The sequence below is a fragment of the Centropristis striata genome, chromosome 23 (assembly GCF_030273125.1).
Source record: "Centropristis striata isolate RG_2023a ecotype Rhode Island chromosome 23, C.striata_1.0, whole genome shotgun sequence".
In the NCBI taxonomy this organism is placed as follows: Eukaryota; Metazoa; Chordata; class Actinopteri; order Perciformes; family Serranidae; genus Centropristis; species Centropristis striata.
In genome coordinates this window covers 31,323,115-31,347,951 of record NC_081539.1, presented here as the reverse complement: position 1 = coordinate 31,347,951, position 24,837 = coordinate 31,323,115, and the positions used below count along the sequence as shown (strand labels likewise).

Here is a 24,837-nt window from a genome sequence, read left to right as displayed (position 1 = left end):
TGCAGCCGTCTGCCAAATGGCACTAAAATGGACGAATCTTGTTGGAAGCGTTGTAAAACAGACATTTATAGTGTCAAGACAGTAACTCAGACAAAAAGCCAAGAACAGGCTGCAGACGGTAACAAAGGGGGAGCTGGTGGTCTGGAGAGGATAGATGGATCAATAGATCGATGGATTGATAGATAGATAGATAGATAGATAGATAGATGGATAGATGGATAGATGGATAGATGGATGGATAGATGGATAGATGGATAGATAGATAGATAGATAGATAGATAGATAGATAGATAGATAGATGGATAGATGGATAGATGGATAGATAGATAGATAGATAGATAGATGGATAGATGGATAGATGGATAGATGGATAGATGGATGGATAGATGGATAGATGGATAGATAGATAGATAGATAGATGGATAGATAGATAGATAGATGGATAGATGGATAGATAGATAGATGGATAGATAGATAGATAGATAGATAGATAGATAGATAGATAGATAGATAGATAGATGGATAGATGGATGGATAGATGGATAGATAGATAGATAGATAGATAGATAGATAGATAGATAGATAGATAGATAGATAGATAGATCGATGGATAGATAGATAGATAGATAGATAGATAGATAGATCGATGGATAGATAGATAGATAGATAGATAGATAGATAGATAGATAGATAGATAGATAGATAGATAGATAGATAGATAGATAGATCGATGGATAGATAGATAGATAGATAGATAGATAGATAGATAGATAGATAGATAGATAGACAGACAGACTTTATTTAGCAGCAGCATTACACACAGAGACAATAACAACACAATTAAATAAGAACAACCTAGGCATACTTCAAGCAATAAAATATAAAAATACAATAAAAAATAAAGTGTCTAAAGAAGGAGTATGTATTAACCCATTGAAGCATGGAAAGCGTTTACGTCGTTTTGTAGTATTTGTATAAGCTCTCAAATACTTTTTGAATTTCATTTCTATCTGCTACAGAGGCTGAAAAATCTATTATTTAGTAGAAGAGTTGACACTTTTTTTTCCAGAATTTTTCCAGAATTTCCAGAAAATTAGAGGCTTATTTTAAAATCGCCCAGCGGTTTTTCAGGCCTCAATGGGTTAAGGAGTAGAATAGAATTCCAGTGCAGAATAAATATGAATATACAGTATAAAAATGTTTGGTGCTATGAAACAAATAAGGTGCAATGAACAGTGTGCATAAAAAACACATGAAGTGCATAACGACGGTATGTAATGAACCAGACTATTATTAGTTATTGTACAGTGTGATGGCATGTGGAAGGAAAGATTTTTTGTATCTGTCCCAAATTTTTCTGTATCTGTCCCTGTTGGGACGCCCTGTGGTGTGGCAGGTTGTGACTCTTACCTTCTCACCAACAGATCCCATGGGGCCGACACCACCTGGAGGACCTTGTGGACCCTACAGCAGGAAAAGAAGATAGAGATCATCCAACACTTCATGACATTTAGGCATTTCAATGTAATATAGGCAGTGGCGGTTCTAGACCAATTTTACTGTGGGGAAAATGACCAAAAAAGACACAAAATAACTAAAACAGACACAAAAAAGACACAACGTGACTAAAAAAGACACAACAACAGACAAAAATATTACCAAAATAAGACACAAAAAAGACACAAATGACCAAAAAAAACAAAATGACTTACAAAGACACATAAAGACATGAAAAGGATTCAAAAATGGACAAATAGCCCTATAAGACTCCAGAGAGTAAAACTATTATACAATGTAACATTCTGGGTTCCTTTTGTGTACAATGAGATATTGTTTGAACAAAAAAAAGGTTAGAATTGTTCCATTGTTCATTGTTATAAATTGACCATTTTATTATTAATTTGACACAGGGGCCACAGCAGGGGCCAAAGGCTTCTTCACAGGGGCAGTGGCCCCTGGAGGCCCCTGTGGAGAACCGCCACTGAATATAGGTGAGATAAGGATGTAGCTATCGTAATGCCACAGTCTAACAGCTGGGACAAATCATTTTTAATATAGGTTATATAATTTGTGTAAACACATTGTGTATTAGCGTAGCATACGTACATCAGCTCCACTGGGCCCCTGAGGGCCTCTGGGACCAGGAGGACCAGGAGGGCCCTGCAGAAAACAAACACAGTGTTGTTAAAGTGCATTAAATTATGAGGAAGATGCTTAAAAAGCAGATGTTCTCTTACCATGGGGCCAACATCACCGTTCTCTCCTTTCTCTCCAGGAGGTCCAGGAAGCCCCTGAGGACAACACAAATGAATCAACAATTACATCATGAGAAAAGAAAATAATCATGTTACAAGCATAAGGTGCTGTTGCATGAATAAGCATTGGTGTTGGTAATGATTTAAATGTGTTTGTGCTGTTAAATGCATTCACAACAGCTGTTCCTGCTCCATATTTAATTTTTAAATTGGATTTGACTGCTGGAATACATTCTAGCGATACACTGAAATATTAAATATGTCTGTCGGCCAGAACATACATAAATGAATTGCCTGAATCCATGTTTTGAGTGCAGTCTAGTCCTATTATCCGTTCACTGAAATATTCAGTGAATATATGCTGAGCAAGGTCAAGAACAAGTCTCCAACCAGATGAACTGATCTTAAAAAAACAGTGAGTAACGGACTAATAGAATCAGAAGCAGAGAAATTTAGGGATGACAGAAAGAACCATTTCAATTCTTATCCATAAAATATAAACCAAATATTTCAACAGCTCTTTGAATGAGGTACTAGGCAAAAAAGCCTAACTGGTAACACTTTACAATAACCATCTAAGTGATGTTTATAGATGGTTTATAAACCAGTTATTATTAACCATTTACAAAATTCTATACATATTTAATCTTTAAATGTTTTCAAGCAATTTCTTAAAGGTATAAGAATCATTTTGAAATCATTTACATACTTAATATGGTGTTAAAAATGTTATAACGAGTGTAAAGCTATTAATAAACTAATAATTATGTTTGTTTATGGTAAAGTAATCTATTTGGCATTTATAAATTATAGTTCAACATTATTACATTTTCTATTCACCATTCTAAATGGCCTATATACGGTTTATAAATGATGATTAAACATTAATAAACTATCTGTTTACCATTTATAAATGATGGTTATTGTAAAGTGTTACCGCCTAACTTAGCTTGACTTTATGAAACAAACAAGTCAGTGATGTAGCATAGGGCTGGGCGATATGGCCCTAAAAAATATCACGATATTGCAGGCTATTTTTGCGATATACGATATTCTTGACGATATTAGGAAATACTTAAAAAGATAGAAAATATGATTTTTTTGGTAGTCTGTATAAATAACTAAAAATCTAAAATGTAGTTTGAAGTTCAAATCTCAACAGTTGCCAATTACAAAAAAATGTTTCTCTTGAGTATGAGCAAATAATAGAAAATAATCATTTAGGGGTTCCGGGGGCATATTTTAATGACATTTTGTAAAGGAGAATAAAGGTTCTTGTATGTTTTATTTAAGGCATCTTATTTTGACAGTCTTCTTGTAAATTCTGTGGTGGATTCTCTTAACACACTGTGCTCTTATTTTGAAAGCTGCATGTGTTTAGCGACAGGGAGTAAGTAGCTTTTTGTGATTAAAACAACTTTAACCACGACATCAAGAAGTAGGAACGTTGCCAATATCATGATATGCATTTTTTTTAACCATAAAAAAAGAAGATATCTATAAGATATAAGAAAAGCAGATATCTCCACTCCAACAGGCTTTAAGCTCCTTTACTAACTGATGATTTTATTCTCTGCTGGCTTCACCACCATGTAAGACACGACTCCTCTCCTGTTTGCTTCCCTTTTGTAGTCAGTGACAGTTTGATCTTCACTCAGAGGCGTCGGCATAGATCCAGCCAGCTCATGCATGTCAAATAAGCAGCGTGGTCAGGACCTCATATGTGCGTTTGAGCCCTGACATTTCTGCCGGTAATTGCCGTGATTAAATTGCCGTACCCTGCTTCACCTCCTGTGTGTGCCTGCTCTTAATTCAGAGGCAGTTTGTCATCAGAATAAGGTGTGAGGCTGCATGGGAGGTGATCAAAGCATGCATTCCTCTACATGTGCTTACACCAAACACACTGTATGTGTGTGTGTGCCCTTCATCTAAGCTTCTGTGTGTTCTTGCTCCTGTTTGCAAGTATTTTCTTTGCGTGTTAAACAGGTTGTGTAGCTGCATGCTGATTTCTGCTGTGCTGAGGAACCTCATCTGTGTAAAGGTCTCCTCCAGTCTGAGATCATTAGCGCTGCTTCTAATTATGCAGCGTGGTAAATGTGCTCGATGAGAAACTGACTATCGGAGCAGGTCAGTCCACACAATTAATGGAATCACGATGGGAAGTGAATTACTCCCAATTAAAAGTCCATTGGAAACTATCCTGCAGAGATAGGATAGTAGGCTGGGACGATGAGCAGCAGTCTGTGTCATTTCATCAAGACAATGACCCCAATCTCCCCAATAAACACTCAACACGTTTAGCTTAAGGAGCTGATTACTATTAAAACAGGTAATTACAAACAAATGGGTTACTACGGAGGGGAAGGTCCTCTCTCCTTAGATTATTATCACGCCCATACAAAACATCATTAAGTCTGCTTCTAGTGTGGATTTGTATAATTTTATACCAAGCTGATTTGGCTTTCTTAGATAGATTTTACGTAGATTTTACGGTGAAAAACTGCTAAACCATGACAGTAAAAGACCGTAAAATGATAAATGGGTTAATTCAGTTTCAGTAACAATGAAACACCCTAAATGTATTTATCAGCCAAAACACTATTTTTTCCTTTTTTGGGGGGAAAAATACATTACTTCACTGTAAAATACACTGGCACAGTGAATATAAAAAATATACTAACATATTTACAAGCCATCACTGTAATTTTTAGCATTTATTTTTTGTAAAAATACATTTTCACACTGTTAAATGTACGAAACACCATATCTCTAACAGAAATATACTGTAATATTTAATGGTAAAATCTTTAATCTATGCAGCATTTATAAAATATTTTCTTAGCGTTTCTTTTGATGGAAAAACGTTTTATTTTTTACGGTAAAATATGGAATAAAATGGCAATCTTAAATGTGAAATCAACAGTGCTAATATCATTTTACCGTAATATTAGAAAAAGTTGCACCGTATTTATTACGGTAAAGTTCTGGCAACCACAGCTGCTGGTATTTTACCATAAAAACAACAGTTTTTTTTACAGTGTACCCTAACATTGCCTTAATATTTTCAGTCTGGCTTGAACTGTGTCCTTGCATGGGTAGCCTCCACTTTACCACATGTCTATGAATAACAAGATGTTGCACATCAAAAAGTAAAATGTAGCTCAGATAAAACCGTTTCTCCAAAGTGGTGATGGAGGGAGGATGCTGCCAGCAAATGAAGGTGAAAGGTGTAATCATTGCAGGTCAAAGCTCAGGCTCCATACAATACACAGCACAGATCCAATTAAAGCAGAGCATCCTGCAGAGGCTACAGCTGTGGAGCTGAGTCAGGTTGTGTGTCTGCCTTTTGTTTGCTCTGCAGCACGGTGTGGGACGATGTCACACAGAGTCGCAGCACCTCACGGTTCAGACTGGTGACTGATGATCCTGATACTTATGCACTCAAAGAATTGATTTCAAAATATTAATGTTGGTTTATAAAGCCCTAAATGGTCAAAATATATCACCGATCTGCTGATACGCTATGAGCCGTCCAGAGCCCTGAGGTGGTCTGGGACAGGTCTACTTACAGTCCCCAGAGTTATATATATATATATATATATATATGAGGTGAGTTTTCACAGTAATCTTGCATATTTAAACGTGTTTTGTGTTTAAATAAGTTTCGGACAAAATCAAACTCAGTAATTCATGCTAGCAAGGTTTGATACAGTAAGCTAGTTTTGCTCAAACTAATAGTCTTGTATTTCTGTGTGTTTTATAATTGTTATTGCAACTTTCAGTTTGCAAACTGTAGCTTTATCCAACATCATTCTCAGCTCATTGGCTGATTTCAAACGGCCTCAGAACTAAACACTCAGTTCAGTGAGTACTGATACACAGTCAGATAAAATAAAAAAAATACACAGATTGATTAAATTGACCATGAATTGATCATTGATTAATTATTCCCATAGTCTCAATGCACTCTGAGGATTAACAACAATAAATGCAACCATGTCACAGTCCTGTAAAAGAAATGTGTGAATAAATAATTAGCTCTATAATGACTATGATCATAGCTTGCCATGTAAAATGCGGACTTGCAATAGTGAAAGAGTTATCCAACACATGAGAAAGTAGATTACTGTAAAATATGTCACCATATGGCATATTATATTGGATTACTATATGACTATATATACACTACCGGTCAAAAGTTTTAGAACACCCCAATTTTTCCATTTTTTATTGAAATTCAAGCAGTTCAAGTCAAATGAACAGCTTGAAAGGGTCCAAAGGTAAGTGGTGAACTGCCAGAGGTAAATAAAAAAAGGTAAGCTTAACCAAAACTGGAAAATAATGTACATTTCAGAATTATACAAGTAGGCCTTTTTCAGGGAACAAGAAATGGGTTAACAACTTAACTCTATGGAGTCTTGGGCTATTTTGTCCATTTTTTAATTCTTTTCATGTCTTTGTAAGTCATTTTGTGTCTTTTTTTGGTCATTTTGTGTCTTTTTGTGTCTTTTTTTAGTCATTTTGTTTCTTTATGTGTCTTTGTCATTTTGTGTCTTTTTTTGTCATTTTGTGTCTTTTTTTGGTCATTTTGTGTCTTTTTTTAGTCCTTTAGTCCAACATAAAATGTGATTTTGAATCTTTTTTTTACTTTCAAAACACTATCATGCTCAATAAAGAATTTTAAATGTTGCAAATGTGCATTAATTTCAGAGTACACTGAGACATTAAACTGCATCATTTTATATTAAATTCTGGAAAAGTTGGTGTGTTCTAAAACTTTTGACCGGTAGTGTATTTGTGAAATGTGTTTTTTCCATGTGTGCATGTATGAATGGTACTAACCTGCAGCCCGATGGGACCCGGGGGTCCAGGGAAACCTCGTGAACCTTCATCTCCCTTTTGTCCAAACATTCCCTGCTGACCTCTGGGACCAGGCTCTCCATCAGCACCCTGAGGAAACACATACATATATATATATGTATACATATTGTTTAATATGATATAACACATAAGAGACTCCAATTACATCAGTTTGATTGTTTTTTTTCAGACGGTTACTTACAGCAGGACCTGGAGCACCGATGGGACCCTGGAGACCAGCTGGACCAGGAGGACCCTGAACACAAACAAGAAAAAGTTTCCACAAATGCAAAAGCAGTCATGTATCGCTTTGTGATTTATAAATCATTAAATGTATATATCATTAACTCTAAATAATCTTAATAACTGTATAAATGTGTCTACAATGAAGGAATGAATGGAATGATTCCTGTAACACACCTGTTCTCCTTTGTCAGCTTTGCTTCCTTTCTGACCAGGCTCTCCAACCTCTCCCTGGGGAAGAGAAACACACACACACACACACACACACACACACACACACACACACACACACACACACACACACAGTCAACCGTCTCAGCTCAGCTTCACTTCTTCTGTAAATGTCAACAGCTTATGAAAAGATCACTGAGAACCCCCAGCTTAACACAAACAACCAGTTTTTGCAGCTAATACTGTCTGGATGCACAAATATGGAGATGTAAGTTTTTTTGGTAACACTTTACAATAACCATAATTTATAGATGGTAAGCAGATAGTTTATTAATGTTTAATCAACATTTATAAACCGTATATAGGCCATTTAGAATGGTGAATAGAAAATGTAATAATGTTGAACTATAATTTATAAATGCCAAATAGATTACTTTACCATAAACAAACATAATTATTAGTTTATTAATAGCTTTACACACATTATAACATTTTTAACACCATATTAAGTATGTAAATGATTTCAAAATTATTCTTGTACCTTTAAGAAATTGCTTGAAACCATTTAAAGATTAAATATGTATAGAATTTTGTAAATGGTTAATAATAACTGGTTTATAAACCATCTATAAACATCACTTAGATGGTTATTGTAAAGTGTTACCGTTTTTTTTATCATGGACTTTGTTGCACTGTATAACTCTGCACTGACACATAAAATGCTTGATAGTGACCTTAAGGGGCAAAACGATTGCAGGAGATTAATTTTTCATTTTTTTTTCATTTCATTAATTCTTCTTTTCGAACCGAAATAAATAAACAACATAAACTAAAACAGCGTAGGCTAGATGCATATACATATACATTCATACACATACTCACATAGACACCATTAAACAGATGTACATAAACATATAAACATTTACACACATACAGTATATAAAGCCCTATACATATACATGCATCTGCCCCGTCTAAGTAATAAGATAGAAATAAGAACCAGTTAACTTAATATTCAATATGCATTTCCTTATATCATTTTGGGAGTAGGTAAGGGAGTAGGCTGAAGTATAAAATACTTAATTGATCAACAGTATTTCACGTTTACATCTCCCTTAATTGTATTTGCTTGCATTTGATTATGAAGATGGATCGGCACCAGTGAGGGAAACAGGGAGACATATTCTCATGCAGATGGTCTGAGTGTGAACATGGTTATGAAGATTGATCTGCAATCTGGTTCACTCTCAAGACACATCCCAGTCTGGGAATGGGAAGGAGTTTAACTGGGCCAACAGGATGGTGAGTGTAGGTGGTCTGACCTTGTCTCCATCTTCTCCAGGTGGACCCTGAGGTCCAGCAGGTCCGGGCAGACCAACAGGACCCTGGACACCATCACGACCAGCAGGACCTTGAGGCCCTTTCTCACCCTAAAAGAGGAAACACCTTTGTTAGAATTATATGTTACTAAAACGAACTAAAAAAAAAAAAGCAGAACTGAAGGTCAAAGAAAGGAAAATGAAAGAAACCATTAAGGTAACAGAAATACTTACAGGTGCTCCCTTCTCTCCAGCAGGTCCTGGGGGCCCCTGAGGACCAGGTCTACCAGACAGGCCAATGGGACCAGCTGAACCAGCAGGACCTCTTTCTCCAGGAGAACCCTGAGAGACAGATGAGTGGAAACAAAAGGCAGAAGCCATGTTTTATTGGTTGTGGAGAGAGGGACATATGTTTCAGAGTTCTGTTAACCCTCTATGGTACTGATAGTACTGATGCGATACTTTAAAAAAGAGAGAAGAGTCTAGGGAACCAATAGCAAAGCTTTAATTTGTCACATGACCTCCAGGAAGCCATATTGAAACACTATTTTGCAGATCTTTTCAAAGGAAACAGCTTTGCCATTTTGCACCACAAAAAAATCACTGAAAACGTCATTTCCTGGACCCTTTACATTTGGAAAAAAAATTCCTACTTTTAGGTGAGTAAACCTTCATTTTTAATAGTTTCATACGCTTTAAAGACATTCATTTCAATGTGTCGCATTCAGACAAGAAACCGGTTAAAAAAGTTCCTTTTATAATGTTTTTAAATTTAAAATGTTATGTATTGTACCAAGTTGAAGCTACTGAATCTTTTACACATGTTTATTAAATAAGTTATGTTAAAATTAATTTTAAAAACTTTCTTTTTCACTTGTGCACGTTATGGTAGAATGTTGTATATATATATATATATATATATATATATATATATATATATATATATATATATATATATATATATATAATTTCTTCAGATTATGTTAATTTAATCTATTTGAAGAAAAAAATAAAGACACTCCAAAGAATTTTTGTTTCCTAACTGGCATCATAAAGCGTATCATAGAGGGTTAATACAACCTGAGCATGCTGAACAATAAGCATTGCCATTAAGACATAAATCTACAAAACAAGTCCTGACGGAGTCCCACTGCTAATGGATCAATACACACCTGCACCCCCACATACACAAAGGCCTTTTAAAGAGGTAAACTGAGGAAGCAACACAGTAACAGGGAGCTTTTAAGTTCTAATAAAGCAGCGCTGCTCCTTGAAAGCAGCAGCATTATCTGCTGCCGTCGAGGCTTTCTAAGCTCCTGCTGCTGAAAACGCATTTCTGAATGAAAGAGGCTGCTGCAGCTGTGTATCAGGACTCAGATAACTCAGTGTTTACCTAAATCCATAAAACATGATGGTGAAAGACACTTTTTTTGTATCTCGGCTGCACAAATTAACTCAATGTGTCCCGGCCGGCATGCACATTAATCTGATGCACCCAGAAAAACATGACAGAAAACTCTCAGTATAACACCAAACCACAGATTAAGAGTATTGTATGTTGTGTGAATTCAGGATAAACTTGTTATTATCATGTTTTTGCTATCTCTTCTATAATTATTTTATAATCACTTTTATATACACTACCGGTCAAAAGTTTTGTGGGTTAACAACTTAATTCTATGGAGTCTTGGGCTATTTTGTCAATTTTTTAATTCTTTTCATGTCATTTCTTTTCATTTTGTGTCTTTTTTTAGTCATTTTGTGTCTTTTTTTAGTCCTTTAGTTCAACATAAAATGTGATTTTGAATCTTTTTTTTACTTTCAAAACACTATCATGCTCAATAAAGAATTTTAAATGTTGCAAATGTGCATTAATTTCAGAGTACACTGAGACATTAAACTGCATCATTTTCAATTAAATTCTGGAAAAGTTGGTGTGTTCTAAAACTTTTGACCAGTAGTGTATATATAAAAAAAGATCATTCTCACTGTACTGCGCTTTAAAAAAAAAAAAAGTAATTGTGCACAAAAATGAGAAATGTCAATGTCGAAACAAAAAAGGTGTTATTGTTGGTAAGTCTCATTGTTTCAATCAATGTATTTGTATCTTCCAAATATACTTAAATTAGATTTTTAAATGCTTAAATATCATCTTTGCTGTTTTTTAATGTGCCCCTCTGATTAAACACTGGCCCCCACAGTAAAACTGGTCTAGAACCACCACTGTACATAAGGCAGTGCAGAAGAAAAATAGATTATGATAAGGGGAAAAAACTCCATTGACACAGCAGCAGAATAACTTCACCACTGAGGATGCAGACAGCACAACACATCCTGTGTGAAAATCTATAGAGAATGAACTCAGCGGGTGTAAAGTGCCGTTATGAACCTTTGGGACTGATGAGGCATGTGTTGGAGCAACTCCGAGATGAGTCGACGCCATGACTCACCATATGGAGGCTCTCCTGGCTCTGTGGTGTGGTTCTATGAATGTGTGTGTGTGTGTTTGTTTGTTTGTTTTGATGTGTTTGTGTGTGCCAGGAAGCGACGGAGCAAACAGACTTGATACCAGCGACTCTAGCGCATCACCGCCTCCACCACAGATCACTGAGAGCAGCGATGAGATGAGATCTGGTGATGCTTCCAGTGGAAAATTAATAAATAAAACACTGATTACGTGACCATGATGGCTTAATGAGTTTATGTGTATTACACATGTACTTAATACACTGTTTAAATCAGGGCAATACCAAATTATTATCTTATTATTGTACTATAAAAGCTGACCTGCCGGTATTATACGGCGCATTTACCGCTAATACTACAAATCCCACAATGCCCTGCTGTTGTTTTGTCGTCATAGCAACCTCAAGCTAGAGCTGTCTCCCAGCTACCCCTTCCCAAAAATGTTGAAAAGAAAGGCAGAATTTATTAAAATTCTGTTGAAAAAGTTTATTTTGATATTTAAATCAGAAGGATGCAAATAGAAAATTTGATTTTTATTTATTTTTTATTTAATAAATTAATGACATTGATGTGTTTTTAATTTGAAATTTGATTTTGCATGTCTGCACTATTTAGTTATATATTGTATGGGTAATACTTTACAATAACCATCATTTATAAATGGTAAACAGATTTTAGTTTATAATTAATAGTATAATATATATATAATAATATATTTAGTTTATTAATGTTTAATCATCATTTATAAACTGTATATAGACCATTTAGAACAGTAAATAGATAATTGTATTAATGTTTAATTAACTAAATCATTTAAAATGGCTAATAGAAGGTATATTAATGTAAGTTTATAGTTACTTTACCATTAACAAACAATTAAATTATAATTAATAGTTTATTAATAGTTTTAGTTGCACTCATTATAACATTTTAACACCATATTAAGTATGTTAATGATTTTTAAATGATTCATAAACCTTTAAGAAATTGGTTAAAAACATTTAACGATTTAATATGTATAGCAATTTTGTAAATAGTTAATAATTGGTTTATAAACCATCTATAAACATTACTTAGTTGGTTATTGTAAAGTGTTACCATTGTATGTTTATAAGCGTTGCTGGTTCCATATTTAATGTTAAAGTAAAACATGTTTGGTATATATTAAAAGGTTTATTTGTTCAATGTTGGCCCGCGATTTTATTCAAGTTTTACATTTTGGCCCATTGTGTATTTGAGCTTGACACCCCTGGTTTAAATGATCTCATGACATGCTTTTCATGTCTTATTTACTTTCAGCATTTCTAATTCTGCTGCATATCAGAAAACTTGGTCTCTTTTTTCCTCGGTAGTTACAGTTGTGATGTCCTTGAGCAAGGCACAGTGGATTTACTCTCAGGACGTCACTAGAATATCTAAGTGTCTACAAACTCATAAATGTGCAGCACTGCTGGGATGGAAAAGTGCACACTGCTTACTAAACCTTACCTGGGGCAATGAAAGTTCAAACAAATAAATAAATAAATGTATCTTTCTCTCATAAGTTTGCCTGAATATATCCTGCTTCCCTGGTGGAGATGTCAAAGGGAAAGCAAGTAGAAAGATGGCCGAGCAGCCAGACACGGAAAATTGAAGCCATTTTTAAGCTTTTCTGTCCAAATGATTTCAACTGCCCTCTGGTGCTTTGGCATATGCAGGCCTCTCTAAAACATGTCATATGAAAAATCCAATAGAGAGTGTAAGGAAAGGTAACAGTATACTTACAACAGGACCAGGTGGCCCCTGGGGGCCCTCTCCTCCCTTCAGACCTGCTGGACCCTGAGGAAAAGATGGAAAAGATGGAAAAAGAACATGAGGATTCTCTTGGCATTGTTGTTAAAACCTGTATAACATTACATCAGCCTACACTGTAAAAAATGTCTGTAGATTTTACGGTGAAAAACTGCTAAAACTTGACAGTAAAAGGCCGTAAAATGAAAAATTGGTTAATTCAGTTTGAGTAACAATGAAACACCATATATGTATATATCAGCCAAAACAGTATTTTTTTTACATTTTTTTTTAAAATACATTACTCCACTGTAAAATACACTGGCACTGTGTTTGTAGCAAAAATATACTGTAATATATATATATATATATATATATATATATATATATATAAGCCATCATTTTTGCATTTATTTTTTGTAAAAATACTTTTTCTTACTGTTAAATGTACTAAACACCATATTTTAACAGAAATATACTGTAATATTTAATGGATGTATTTATAAAGCATTTTCTTGCCAATTATATGGCAGAACAGCTTTTCTTTTGATGGAAAAACTTTATTTTTTACGGTAAAACATGGACAAAATTGACGATCTTAAACGGGAAATCAACAGTTTCTTTTTTACAGTGTATGCATTGGCTCTACAGCCTGTATTTAAACATCATTAGATGCCAATCCAGTCTGGACTGTCTGTTATTGTTTACTGGTTTATCAATTCAGACAAAAATTAGCTTTGGGTGCATTTCATCTCAATGATATCTATGGTATAACATTTTTAACCTGACAGACCGACAGCATAGACCCAAGACACATTATGAGTTAAAAAAGAAAAAACGTATTACATGGTTCCATAAATTATGGCATGTCTGAAAAGATATAATTTCAATTAACATTGTCAACCTGATAGACCAACAGCATAGCTTCAAGATACATTATGTGTTAACCCTTTGATGCACAACATGGGTCTAAAGTGACCCGACTGAGTTTTTAATTTTCTATATCTTTGCAATAAATTAATTTCATCATTCAGCATTCCAGGTTTTCCTCAATCAATTTGTTTTTGATTATCATACATCCTAATTTTTTGTTTTTCATTTCTTACTTTTTGCATAAAAACCCTTTTATTATCACTACTACTGCTTCTAATGCACAACATGGGTCAGAAATGTCATTATGGGGTATTGTATGTATAATTTTAAGGAAAAATTAATTTAATCAATTTTGGAATAAGGCTGACACATAAAAAAAATGCTGTTAAAACCTTCCAGATACAGTGTATGTGTGACAAAATGATACATAAACATGTTAAATATAATAAATATATGAGTTTGGAAAGTAACTATTTGAAACAAATTATTATTATAAACTATTATTATAGTATTAGGTCATTTCATTTTAAATCAAATTTGGATGAATGAGTCATTTTTGACCCATGTTGTGCATTAGGAGGGTTGTGATGTGTATGTGGGGGAGGGAGGGGTGGGTTTTGTCATTTTTATTGTTTGTTTTTTCTTATTTTTTGTAAAGCACTTTGTGTTGCATTTTTATGTATGAAAAGCGCGATATAAATAAAGTTTGATTTGATTTGATTTGTCCATATGTTGTGCATCAAAGGGTTAAAGAAAATCCATGATGCATTCATTTATGGCATGTCTGAAAATACATTATTCCCTTCATATGTGTGCTCTTGTGGATATTACAACCAGGGAGTGTTGGAATCGTTTTGGATACATAAAAATCAGATATGGATACATAAGTCATCAGTTCACATGACTGTGTGCACAATTGGGTGTGCACAATTTTCTCTATCTCATTGTGCACATGCAAGATTTTGAGTTTCTCATGTTGTACTGTATGCATGTGTTTGTCGTTCCCCAAATGTGTGTTTGTGCAGCTCCCTAGTGGGCCACAAAGAGCACATGGCAGTGTGGGTAATGAGTCTCTGCTGGCTCTGGCTGGGTGCTCCACTAAATTACAACGGCAGAAACAATCAGCGGTGCTGCCGGCCTGCAGAGTCTCTCTGACCTTGAGATACAACAACACTTCTCTTCCCACAGTATTTCCATTCTGAGCCATCCCATTTTAATTGCTAAAATTTCACACTTAATAATTTATTAAGTAAATAATGCATACAAAAACAAACAAATAACTTTGTTGCCCCCCAAAAAAATATTCTGGCACTGAAATATGAAAAACAATCCAAGTCCTTGAGTTAAACCAGGGGAAAGGTTTTGCAAACGGATCCGGTAACACTTTACAATAACCATCTAAGTAATGTTTATAGATGGTTTATAAACCAGTTATTAACCATTTACAAAGTGCTATACATATTTAATCTTTAAATGGTTTCAACCAATTTCTTAAAGGTATATGAATCATTTCTAAATCATTAACATACTAAATATGGTGTTAAAAATGTAATAATGAGTGAAACTAAAACTATTAATTATAATTGAATTGTTTGTTAATGGTAAATGAATTATAAATATACATTAATATACCATCTATTAGCCATTTATACATAATTTAGTTAGTTAAACAGTAATAAATTATGTATTTACCATTCTAAATGGCCTATAAACTGTTTAAAAATTATGATTAAACATTAATAAACTATCTGTTTACCATTTATAAATGATGGTTATTGTAAAGTGTTACCACGGATCCCAAACCAGCCATTCCCTACGTCCATAATAGAGTCCCATGATGCATTGCAGCAGTTAAAACAGTGGTGTCAGTGGCGCTGGAGCGATGCAGAGGCACGCCTGTTCATTTGTAAGACGTCGCTTTGGATTTCCTCTGCAGCGGATTGATTGCTAGAAGTGAATTCAGGGCTGGTGTCTCTAATGAAGTGAACGCTCTAGATAGACGCTGCTTCATTTGTTATGTTGCAATGTTCTGTCACTTTCTACTAGCAGACACATGTAAAGGAAAGCCATGACAAATAGGTGTAGTTTAGGTGGAGTGTTGCTCTTACCGTGGCACCAGGTAGACCTCGTTCTCCAGGGAAGCCTCGAAGACCGGGGGGACCGTCTTTACCAGAGGACCCCTGTGGTCCAGGGTCTCCCTACACACACAATCACATGAATCAGAATCACTTTATTCGTCCCTTGAAGGGAGATTTGTTTTGCAGCAGGACACCAAAGACAAGGTACACAACGATAACTCAATAAATATCTAATAAAACACAGTTCAAAGAAACGCCATACGCATATATAAAATAAAATCACTGACACATGTTCGTTGCAGAGCTGAGACCCCTGAATGGAGAGTTACTACCTAGTAGAGGTAAAAAGTGCAATGTGCAGATGTGCAAGAAACAGACTTTGAAACTGACATGTGTCAGGATTTATGCACTTTAAATCTGTTGCATGAATACAACACGACACAGGAAGACTTCTGCACTGAAGAAGGGAGAACTGTCATCTACTCTGCTGTCTACCTGAAATAATGCCAACTGAGGCTTACTAGACCAGTAGTCCTCAACCTTTTTGAGTCGCGACCCCCAATTTAACATGCATGTTGTCCGTGACCCCCACTCACTGAACACAATCTCACACGCACAGTTCAGATCACCCAAAGAAGAAACAAAATGACCAAAAAAAGGAAACAAAATGACCAAAAAAGACACGAATGGACCACAAAATGATCAAAAAAGACAAAAATGAGCAAAAAAGACACAAAATGACCAGAAAAGACAAAAAATGAGCAAAAAAGACACAAAATGACCAGAAAAGACACAAAATGACCCCAAAAAGAAACAAAATTACCAAAAAAAAAGACACAAAATGACTAAAAAAAGACACAAAATGTCCAAAAAAAGGAAACAAAATGACCAAAAAAAGACACAAATTGACCACAAAATGATCAAAAAAGACACAAAATTACCTAAAAAGACACAAAATGATCAAAAAAAGACACAAGATGACAAAAAAAAACCTACGACAACACATTAACACATGAACACTTTAACACAGTGGAGACAGAGCTGACTTCCAAAATGATTTGGCGACCCCCAGAAATCATCTGGTTGCCAAGGTTGAGAATAGCTGTACTAGACAATGAGCAGGACTTGGCAATGCCAGACTACCAGAGTTAAATTTGCATTTTAAAATCAAAATGCTTGCCTGGTTCATCAGGCAGGCCTGTGTCCCCATAGTTACCTATATAAGTTGTTTTTTTTTTTTTCCAGGAAATGTGTGCATGAGCTTTACTGAACAAGAGCAAATAATGAGCTTGTAACTTTACCATTTTAGTTGACTTTCTTTTTTTCTTTTTAAACTAATTATCCACATACACAACTTCTAATGCAACTTTTGCTTGTGAAGTGTTTGTCTGGTGTTGGAATCAGTTTAGAGATGCAAAGCACATGACAGCTACATGTTGTGTTTGAGAACTGTTCTACTTCTAGAAACATCCTCCTCCACTGAGCTCTATGGGGACATGTGTACATGCAGGTATGTTTCTGCATTTATATATTAAATAAAGAATTACACTACATAGCTTTCAGCTGGGGAAAGAGTGCTCTAAATATGGATTAAAAAGCATATGAAATATATAGTGTATGCTAATGGATTTGTACTTCCCCCAGGAACAGAAATAGACTTGTTTTCTAGTTGATATCCATCTTAATGGGCCATTAGCTGCAATTAGTTTGAAGTATGTGGATTCATTAACACAGTCAATACAAAAGTCTCAACTCTGGTCAAAACCAATGCAGTTTTGCTTCCACATAACCAGCCACAACACTGAGAGGTGACTCTGCAGTCAGAAACATTTGACTGAGCAAAAAAGACACAAAATGACCAGAAAAGACACAAAATGACCAAAGAAAAGACCCAAAATGACCCAAAAAAGACCCCAAATGACCAAAGAAAAGACACAAAATGACCCAAAAAAGAAACAAAATGACCAAAGAAAAGACACAAATTGACCAAAAAAGACGAAAAAATGACCAAAAAAGACCCAAAATGACCAGAAAAGACACAAAATGTCCAAAAAAAGAAACAAAAGTCTCAACTCTGGTCAAAACCAATGCAGTTTTGCTTCCACATAACCAGCCACAACACTGCATGCTAAAATGAGTCAGAAACATTTGAGTGACAGCAGACAGAGTGCTTGCTACCAGAAGGACGGAACATTTTTCAAGAAAAAATGTCTTCAGCTTGTGCAATTGTTTGCATGCTCTCCCCTGTCCTTAACCCTCACCTCACTGAGCTAACATTTAGACTGAGTGCCAATAATTGCAGGGCAATTCAGTTTACTTCCTAGTTTTGTAAACCACATCTCAAAAACGGTGACATTTGACTCCAGAAAAAGTTACTTTTGGCTTCATTGGCTTTTCTTTTGTATTGGCAGGCTGACTTTATCTGCAAACAGGGAGGCACAGACAGAAGAGTGGGCTTGAGAGGTATAAGAGGATTTGGGCTCTGCTGCCAAGACCTCCACAAAGTGTCCCTGGCATACTGATGCACAGGCCTGAGCAGAGCAGAGCGAGGAGGAAAATGGGGCTGTGAGTGGCGGAGGGCTTGGAGTTAGCCCACGGACTTGATTAAACTGTCTGCTTGGCGAAGACAGGGAGAAAATGAAAGCAGAAGACATGGACGGGATGGGATGGGGGGCCGGGGATGCTGAGTGTTCCTGGGAGTCAGGGGTTTGCTTTGGAGCAGCCCATACTTCTGCAAAATGGCTACTGTCTGCTCCTAATGGGCACTCAATTGCCGGCCAGGGAAGGCCAGGGAGGGACTGCAGCCCTAAATCTCTGCTACTGTATCTGCAGCAGCCACTTGGCACAGTCACGTATAGTTCAGAGAGTAATGGTGAGACTTTGATGTTGTTTCTCTCTGGATTTATTATTGCTATGGATTTATTTCTGCTTTCTCATGATTTTATTTAAGCAATCCAGTAGTCTATTGAGCTTAACACGCCTGCCAGAAATATAACCGCTTGAGAATGCAGCTGGCTCAATCTGCAGAATCAAATCATGTACGATAATTGCAACTGCATAAGTTCAATTTGCAGCCCACCTCTATACTGTTGATGTCTCTATCAGGCTCCCCAGCTTCGCTCTAACTAACACTAATCTAATACAGCTCATAAGAAAATCTGAACCCAACAAATTACTATGTATAACTGTTACCTATAGTAGAGAAGGGGAGCAATGGGACCACATTATGCTACTATAGAAAAACAAATGAGTATTCATTTAGTAGAATAATGGTGAGTTATCTATTTCTACCTGCTTCAGTACAGTCTACTAGAGCAGTAGTTCTCAACCTTTTTGAGTCGTGACCCCCAATTTAACCTGCATGTTGTCTGTGACCCCCGCTCACTGAACACAATCTCACACGCACAGTTCAGATCACACAAAAAAGAAACAAAATGACCAAAAAAAGGAAACAAAATGATAAAAAAAGACACAAATTGAGCAAAAAAGACACAAAATGACCAGAAAAGACACAAAATGACCAAAGAAAAGACACAAATTGACCAAAAAAGATGAAAAAATGACCCAAAAAGACGAAAAAATGACCAAAAAAGACACAAAATGACCAAAAAAAGGAAACAAAATGACCAAAAAAGACATGAATGCACCACAAAATGATAAAAAAAGACACAAATTGAGCAAAAAAGACACAAAATGACCAAAGAAAAGACACAAAATGACCAAAGAAAAGACACAAATTGACCAAAAAAGACGAAAAAATGACCAAAAAAGACACAAAATGTCCAAAAAAAGGAACAAAATTACCAAAAAAAGAAACAAAATGACCAAAAAAGACACAAATTGACCACAAAATGATCAAAAAAGACACAAAATGACCAAAAATGACCTGTACTAGACACATACCTTAGCTCCCTCCTTGCCAGCAGCACCTGGAAGACCCTGCTCTCCGGGTGGGCCGGGGGGTCCGGGGTGGCCTCTCTCCCCAACAGGACCAGTCTCTCCAGTTGGTCCCTAAGGTGCCATCACACAGGTGGATATTAGTTTGAGTTCAACATATCGTGTGCAAAACAATGTGTTTAATTATCTGTTGGTACCTGACACATTTCTTAATAAGATACTAATCACTGAGGATACTATACAGCACCACTGACACGTTGCTTGCTTTACATTTAATTAGTCTTTTTATTTTTATTTTTTTATTTATTGTTGTTTGCACTTAAAAAACATATAATCGTTAGGAAATAACAGTACAAGAAACAGTAAAAGAAAGTGCAGGAAAGATCAAAAAGCCCAAAGGGCTAACCCTAACCCTAGTAACTATACTTTACTTCAATTACATAGCTAGATGAAAATTAAAAAAAAATACAAACAACATTTAAACTAAACAAATACAAAGGTGTAGAACATCTATAGGGATTTTTTGAGCTTGGTCTTCAAAGTATTTAAAGAGGAACATGATTCTGTTAGATGTTTTATGTCTAACACCTTGATAAACTAATGAGAATTTGTCAACAGAGGTCCTACAGAAAGGAATATGGAAATCATTCTTTCTTCTTGTAAGATGTGCATGATAATGAGAATTAAACTCAAAGTAACTATGAAAAAAGTTAGGTAAAGGTAAATTTAATTAGTCTTAAATAGCTGTTAAACTTTTTGCTGCTTACAAAAATCTGTCACATGCTACCTTACTACATTGTCTTTTTCCAAACAATAGGAACATTTATGGATGGGAAGTGCTGTGCCTTTAAGATGTCAAATTAAAAAATGCATTCCTGAATAATAAATGTATTCTTTAAATAATACAAATCTCTTACCTGCGGTCCAACAACACCTCCTGGGCCGGGTGGACCAGTTTTTCCTTGGAAACCCTGCAGAAAACATCACAGAGCCTTGTTTATATGGTTGTAACAACAATGGAAACACAGAGCTTATCTATTAAACCCAAGTAAAGAAACCAGAGGGATTCCACTTGACTTCCTCTCAGCTGATAAGCAGGATTTAGGATTTGGCTTGGCTTTACCTTGATGTAGGATCAAGAGGTTGTTTTAGGTTATATTCACAATCAAGAAGGGATTTTATTACATTACAGTGCAGGCAAGTAAACAAATGCAGGCAAATGTACAGTCTCTTGATATATTGTACACATTGAGCTCTTCATTAAGTAGTTATTAAGATTAATGGTGAAAATGTTAAGGTCTCTGGCTCAAATGAAGCAGGTTATCAGGACCATGATGTCATAATCTCTTCAGTCTTTACATATGTATTATATATATATGTATTGTATGTATATGTATTATTTATTATGTAACACGTAGATTAAGTATCATGACTCAGAGTTTGTAATTAAGACTTTAGAATAAGACAACAGAGGCTGCAAGCAGATGACAGAAAGGACAGAAAAGATAGTATTGCAGAAAGAATATATATATACACTGTAAAAAATGTTTGTAGAAATTACAGTAAAACACTGTCAAATTGCATCAGAAACTGGTCGTAAAATTAATGATTGGGTAGGTATTTAAATTACCGTAAATCAAAGAATAGCATAAAACTGTAGAAAACACACAGTTTTGCTGTGTGTTTTCTACAGTTTTATTAAAAATATAAAATTTCATGTACAATTAATGGAGAAATACCATGATGTCACAATTATCCTAAAAGTAATGGGATTACTCAGTATAAATTGCAGTTTTTGCTGATATTTACATTTGAATTTAGAGTAAAACCTCACTGTATTTTTTACGGTGAAGTTCTGGCTACCACAGCTGCCGGTATAGATCGATAGATCGATAGATCGATAGATCGATAGATAGATAGATAGATCGATAGATAGATAGATAGATAGATAGATAGATCGATCGATCGATAGATAGATAGATAGATAGATAGATAGATAGATAGATAGATAGATAGATAGATAGATAGATAGATAGATAGATAGATAGATAGATAGATAGATAGATAGATAGATAGATAGATGATAGATAGATAGATCGATAGATAGATAGATAGATAGATAGATAGATAGATAGATAGATAGATAGATCGATAGATAGACAGACAGACAGATGTTAACAATGAGTTGCTCCTCTTAAGAGATAATAAGGTTCCAACTTGAATACAAAAACAATGTTTTGGTAATTTCATCATTGTGTTTTTTTGTTTTGGTCTTTGCTTTCTACTCTTGTTTGTTGTTGATGGGGGTGAGTTGGATGAGGTGATGTCAGAAGAAATATATTTGAGTATTTGATTCAAAATGTTTGCATATGATGCCTAAATCTTTTTTTTTTAATGGTGAACTCACTTGTTTTGACCACAACTTTGACTGTTGCTTGCTTTTACATGAATGTTATATATTCAAATACTTAAGTAACTTTTCATATGGATATTATTATGTGACTGATATGATGTCATATTATGTAATAGCGATTCAAACACTGCAGCTCTAAGCAAATTTTAGATTCTACTTTAGAGGTATTGATAAACTTTCTGGCTTGCAAATAAGGAATATGATGGTTGAGTTCAGTTCTCATTAAACTGTAACAGTTGTTTACATCAAACAAGGTATGGCTAACTGTATGTGCTCTACCTGTCCAGCACCTAGTGGATGAGAGCTAAAAAACCAGTGAATACTGGTTAGCAAGACTCTTCACTCCAGTGGGACCATAATGTTGTTCTAAGTTTGCTGAATATGTAATTAGGCATCTGCTCGCTATAATTATTTCCACAACTTCATAAGCCTGCATCATTCTGTCAGTTTTTGGATTTTAAGTTCCCTGCTCCATAGTTTTCATGAACTAAAGCTCTAAAATCACAAACTTGTAAGAAAAAAAAAAGTTTTCCTGGTGAAGCTTTTTAAATTCTCCATTGCTCAGTTTTGCCGCTGCCTGCACAGAATCCAGACCACTGTGCACAAGTTTACATTCACAGTGTGTGGTTGATTTCCATTACAGTACTCCCTATGGATATGCTTAGGCAAATTCAAACAGCAGAACAGGAACAAGCCAAGAAAGATAAAAGTTCAACACCTCAAGCATCGACTGCAACACTGCAGCACGAATCAGAAGTTCTGTCTGCCGGGAGAGGAACAATCCAATCTGCATCGGCCTGACTTCTCTTCTCTACGACTCAATATTATCAGATATTAACCCAGTGTGAGGCTCAGATGAGAATGAATGCAGCAGGAGTGTGAAGAGAAAAGTGTCAGTATCTTTAACATACACTGTTAAAAATATCTGTAGATTTTACGGTGAAAAACTGTCAAACCATGACAGTAAAAGACCGTAAAATGATAAATGGGTTAATGTATATATCAGCCAAAATACTATTTTTTCCTTTTTTTGGGGGGAAAAATACATTACTTCACTGTAAAATACACTGGCACAGTGAATATAAAAAATATGCTAACATATTTACAAGCCATCACTGTCATTTTTAGCATTTATTTTTTGTAAAAACACATTTTCTCACTGTTAAATGTACGAAACACCATATCTCTAACAGAAATATACTGTAATATTTAATCTATGCAGCATTTATAAAATATTTTCTTGTCAATCATATCTGCCATATGACAAACAGCGTTTCTTTTGATGGAAAAACGTTTTATTTTTTACGGTAAAATATGGAATAAAATGGCAATCTTAAATGTGAAATCAACAGTGCTAATATCATTTTACCATAATATTAGAAAAAGTTGCACCGAATTTATTACGGTAAAGTTCTGGCAACCACAGCTGCTGGTATTTTACCGTAGTAAAAATACAGGGTTTTTTTTAATGCATTGAATTATTTACTACTGTATTGATTTTAGCATTTATTTTTTATTGAAGGATTACAAAATTATATTGGTATTTCTGTATGTATTTCAGCATTTATTATTACATTTATTCAGTTATTTCTGTATTCATGATTTCATTTTTTTTGTCCTTCCTGAGTAATAGAGTGCAGTAATTGATGATAAACAAGCTTTTAAAAAATATAGATTAAATTAATAATAATCCCTGGTTTAATTTCTTACTTGAAAATGTGCATTTTATTGTTCAGTCAGACACTCTCAAGTGGACATGCATGCTTACATTTCATAACCGAAGTGTCTGCCATGTATATCTGAGTTGCTAAATGCTGGTGTATTAAAACTAATGTTTTAAGATAAAACAGCACGAGTGAACAAAGTAAACTGTATTAATTCCAGCGAGTCATTAGCATAAAACAAATATATCAAACTCCAAGGGCAAAGTGTCGGCTGCACATTGACTTTTTCATTTTGACTTTGACTTTTCCACTAATTTCCATTTGATCTTTGTATCCCTCAGTCATCAAACTCCATACATAACTATTAATGTAGTGCATTTATACAGTATCTTATTTCATTTGTAACTTATTATCCTACAACCAAACAAAGTTTTCAAGCTGCTAGAAGGCCGATGCTGGCTGACTTATGACTTGAGGCCTATTGATCAGTGTGTTGTGATTTATGGTGATGTATTATTCAGCGGAGGCCCCGAGGCCATGCTGTTACACCAGACACACACTCAAATCTTTATTTGCACTTCCTCAAATCCAACTTGTGCTGCTGGGAATGGGTGCCTATGAGCATCTTTATTACTGTGATCTATTCTCATATTGGATGCTTGTGGAGCATGTTCATCACCGCATAAATCTACAGCCATAAACACCTTAATGAAGACTCTACTGTTGTCACCTGAACAGCAGCAAAGGCAGGGAGGCACTGGTGTGTGGTGTATTACGTTGTCTATAGGAAAGTAGCAGGCGGAAAGGGAAGCTTTAATGATGGAGGCG

At 35.2% G+C, this 24,837-nt stretch overlaps 1 protein-coding gene across 3 annotated transcripts in view; it reads right to left on the bottom strand.

Moving 5' to 3' along the window:
- The window catches only part of col11a1a (collagen, type XI, alpha 1a), a 148,401-nt gene that overhangs the window by 31,384 nt on the left and 92,180 nt on the right, over positions 1 to 24,837 (bottom strand). For all 3 annotated transcript variants that reach the window (XM_059327462.1, XM_059327463.1, XM_059327464.1), the window contains exons 38-49: positions 20,850 to 20,903; positions 19,939 to 20,046; positions 16,066 to 16,155; positions 13,079 to 13,132; positions 9,083 to 9,190; positions 8,852 to 8,959; positions 7,536 to 7,589; positions 7,318 to 7,371; positions 7,098 to 7,205; positions 2,238 to 2,291; positions 2,107 to 2,160; positions 1,411 to 1,464 (exon numbers count right to left, since the gene is read on the bottom strand). In XM_059327462.1, coding sequence (XP_059183445.1) covers positions 1,411 to 1,464; positions 2,107 to 2,160; positions 2,238 to 2,291; positions 7,098 to 7,205; positions 7,318 to 7,371; positions 7,536 to 7,589; positions 8,852 to 8,959; positions 9,083 to 9,190; positions 13,079 to 13,132; positions 16,066 to 16,155; positions 19,939 to 20,046; positions 20,850 to 20,903 — 900 coding nt within the window. The remainder of the gene's footprint in view (positions 1 to 1,410; positions 1,465 to 2,106; positions 2,161 to 2,237; positions 2,292 to 7,097; positions 7,206 to 7,317; positions 7,372 to 7,535; positions 7,590 to 8,851; positions 8,960 to 9,082; positions 9,191 to 13,078; positions 13,133 to 16,065; positions 16,156 to 19,938; positions 20,047 to 20,849; positions 20,904 to 24,837) is intronic.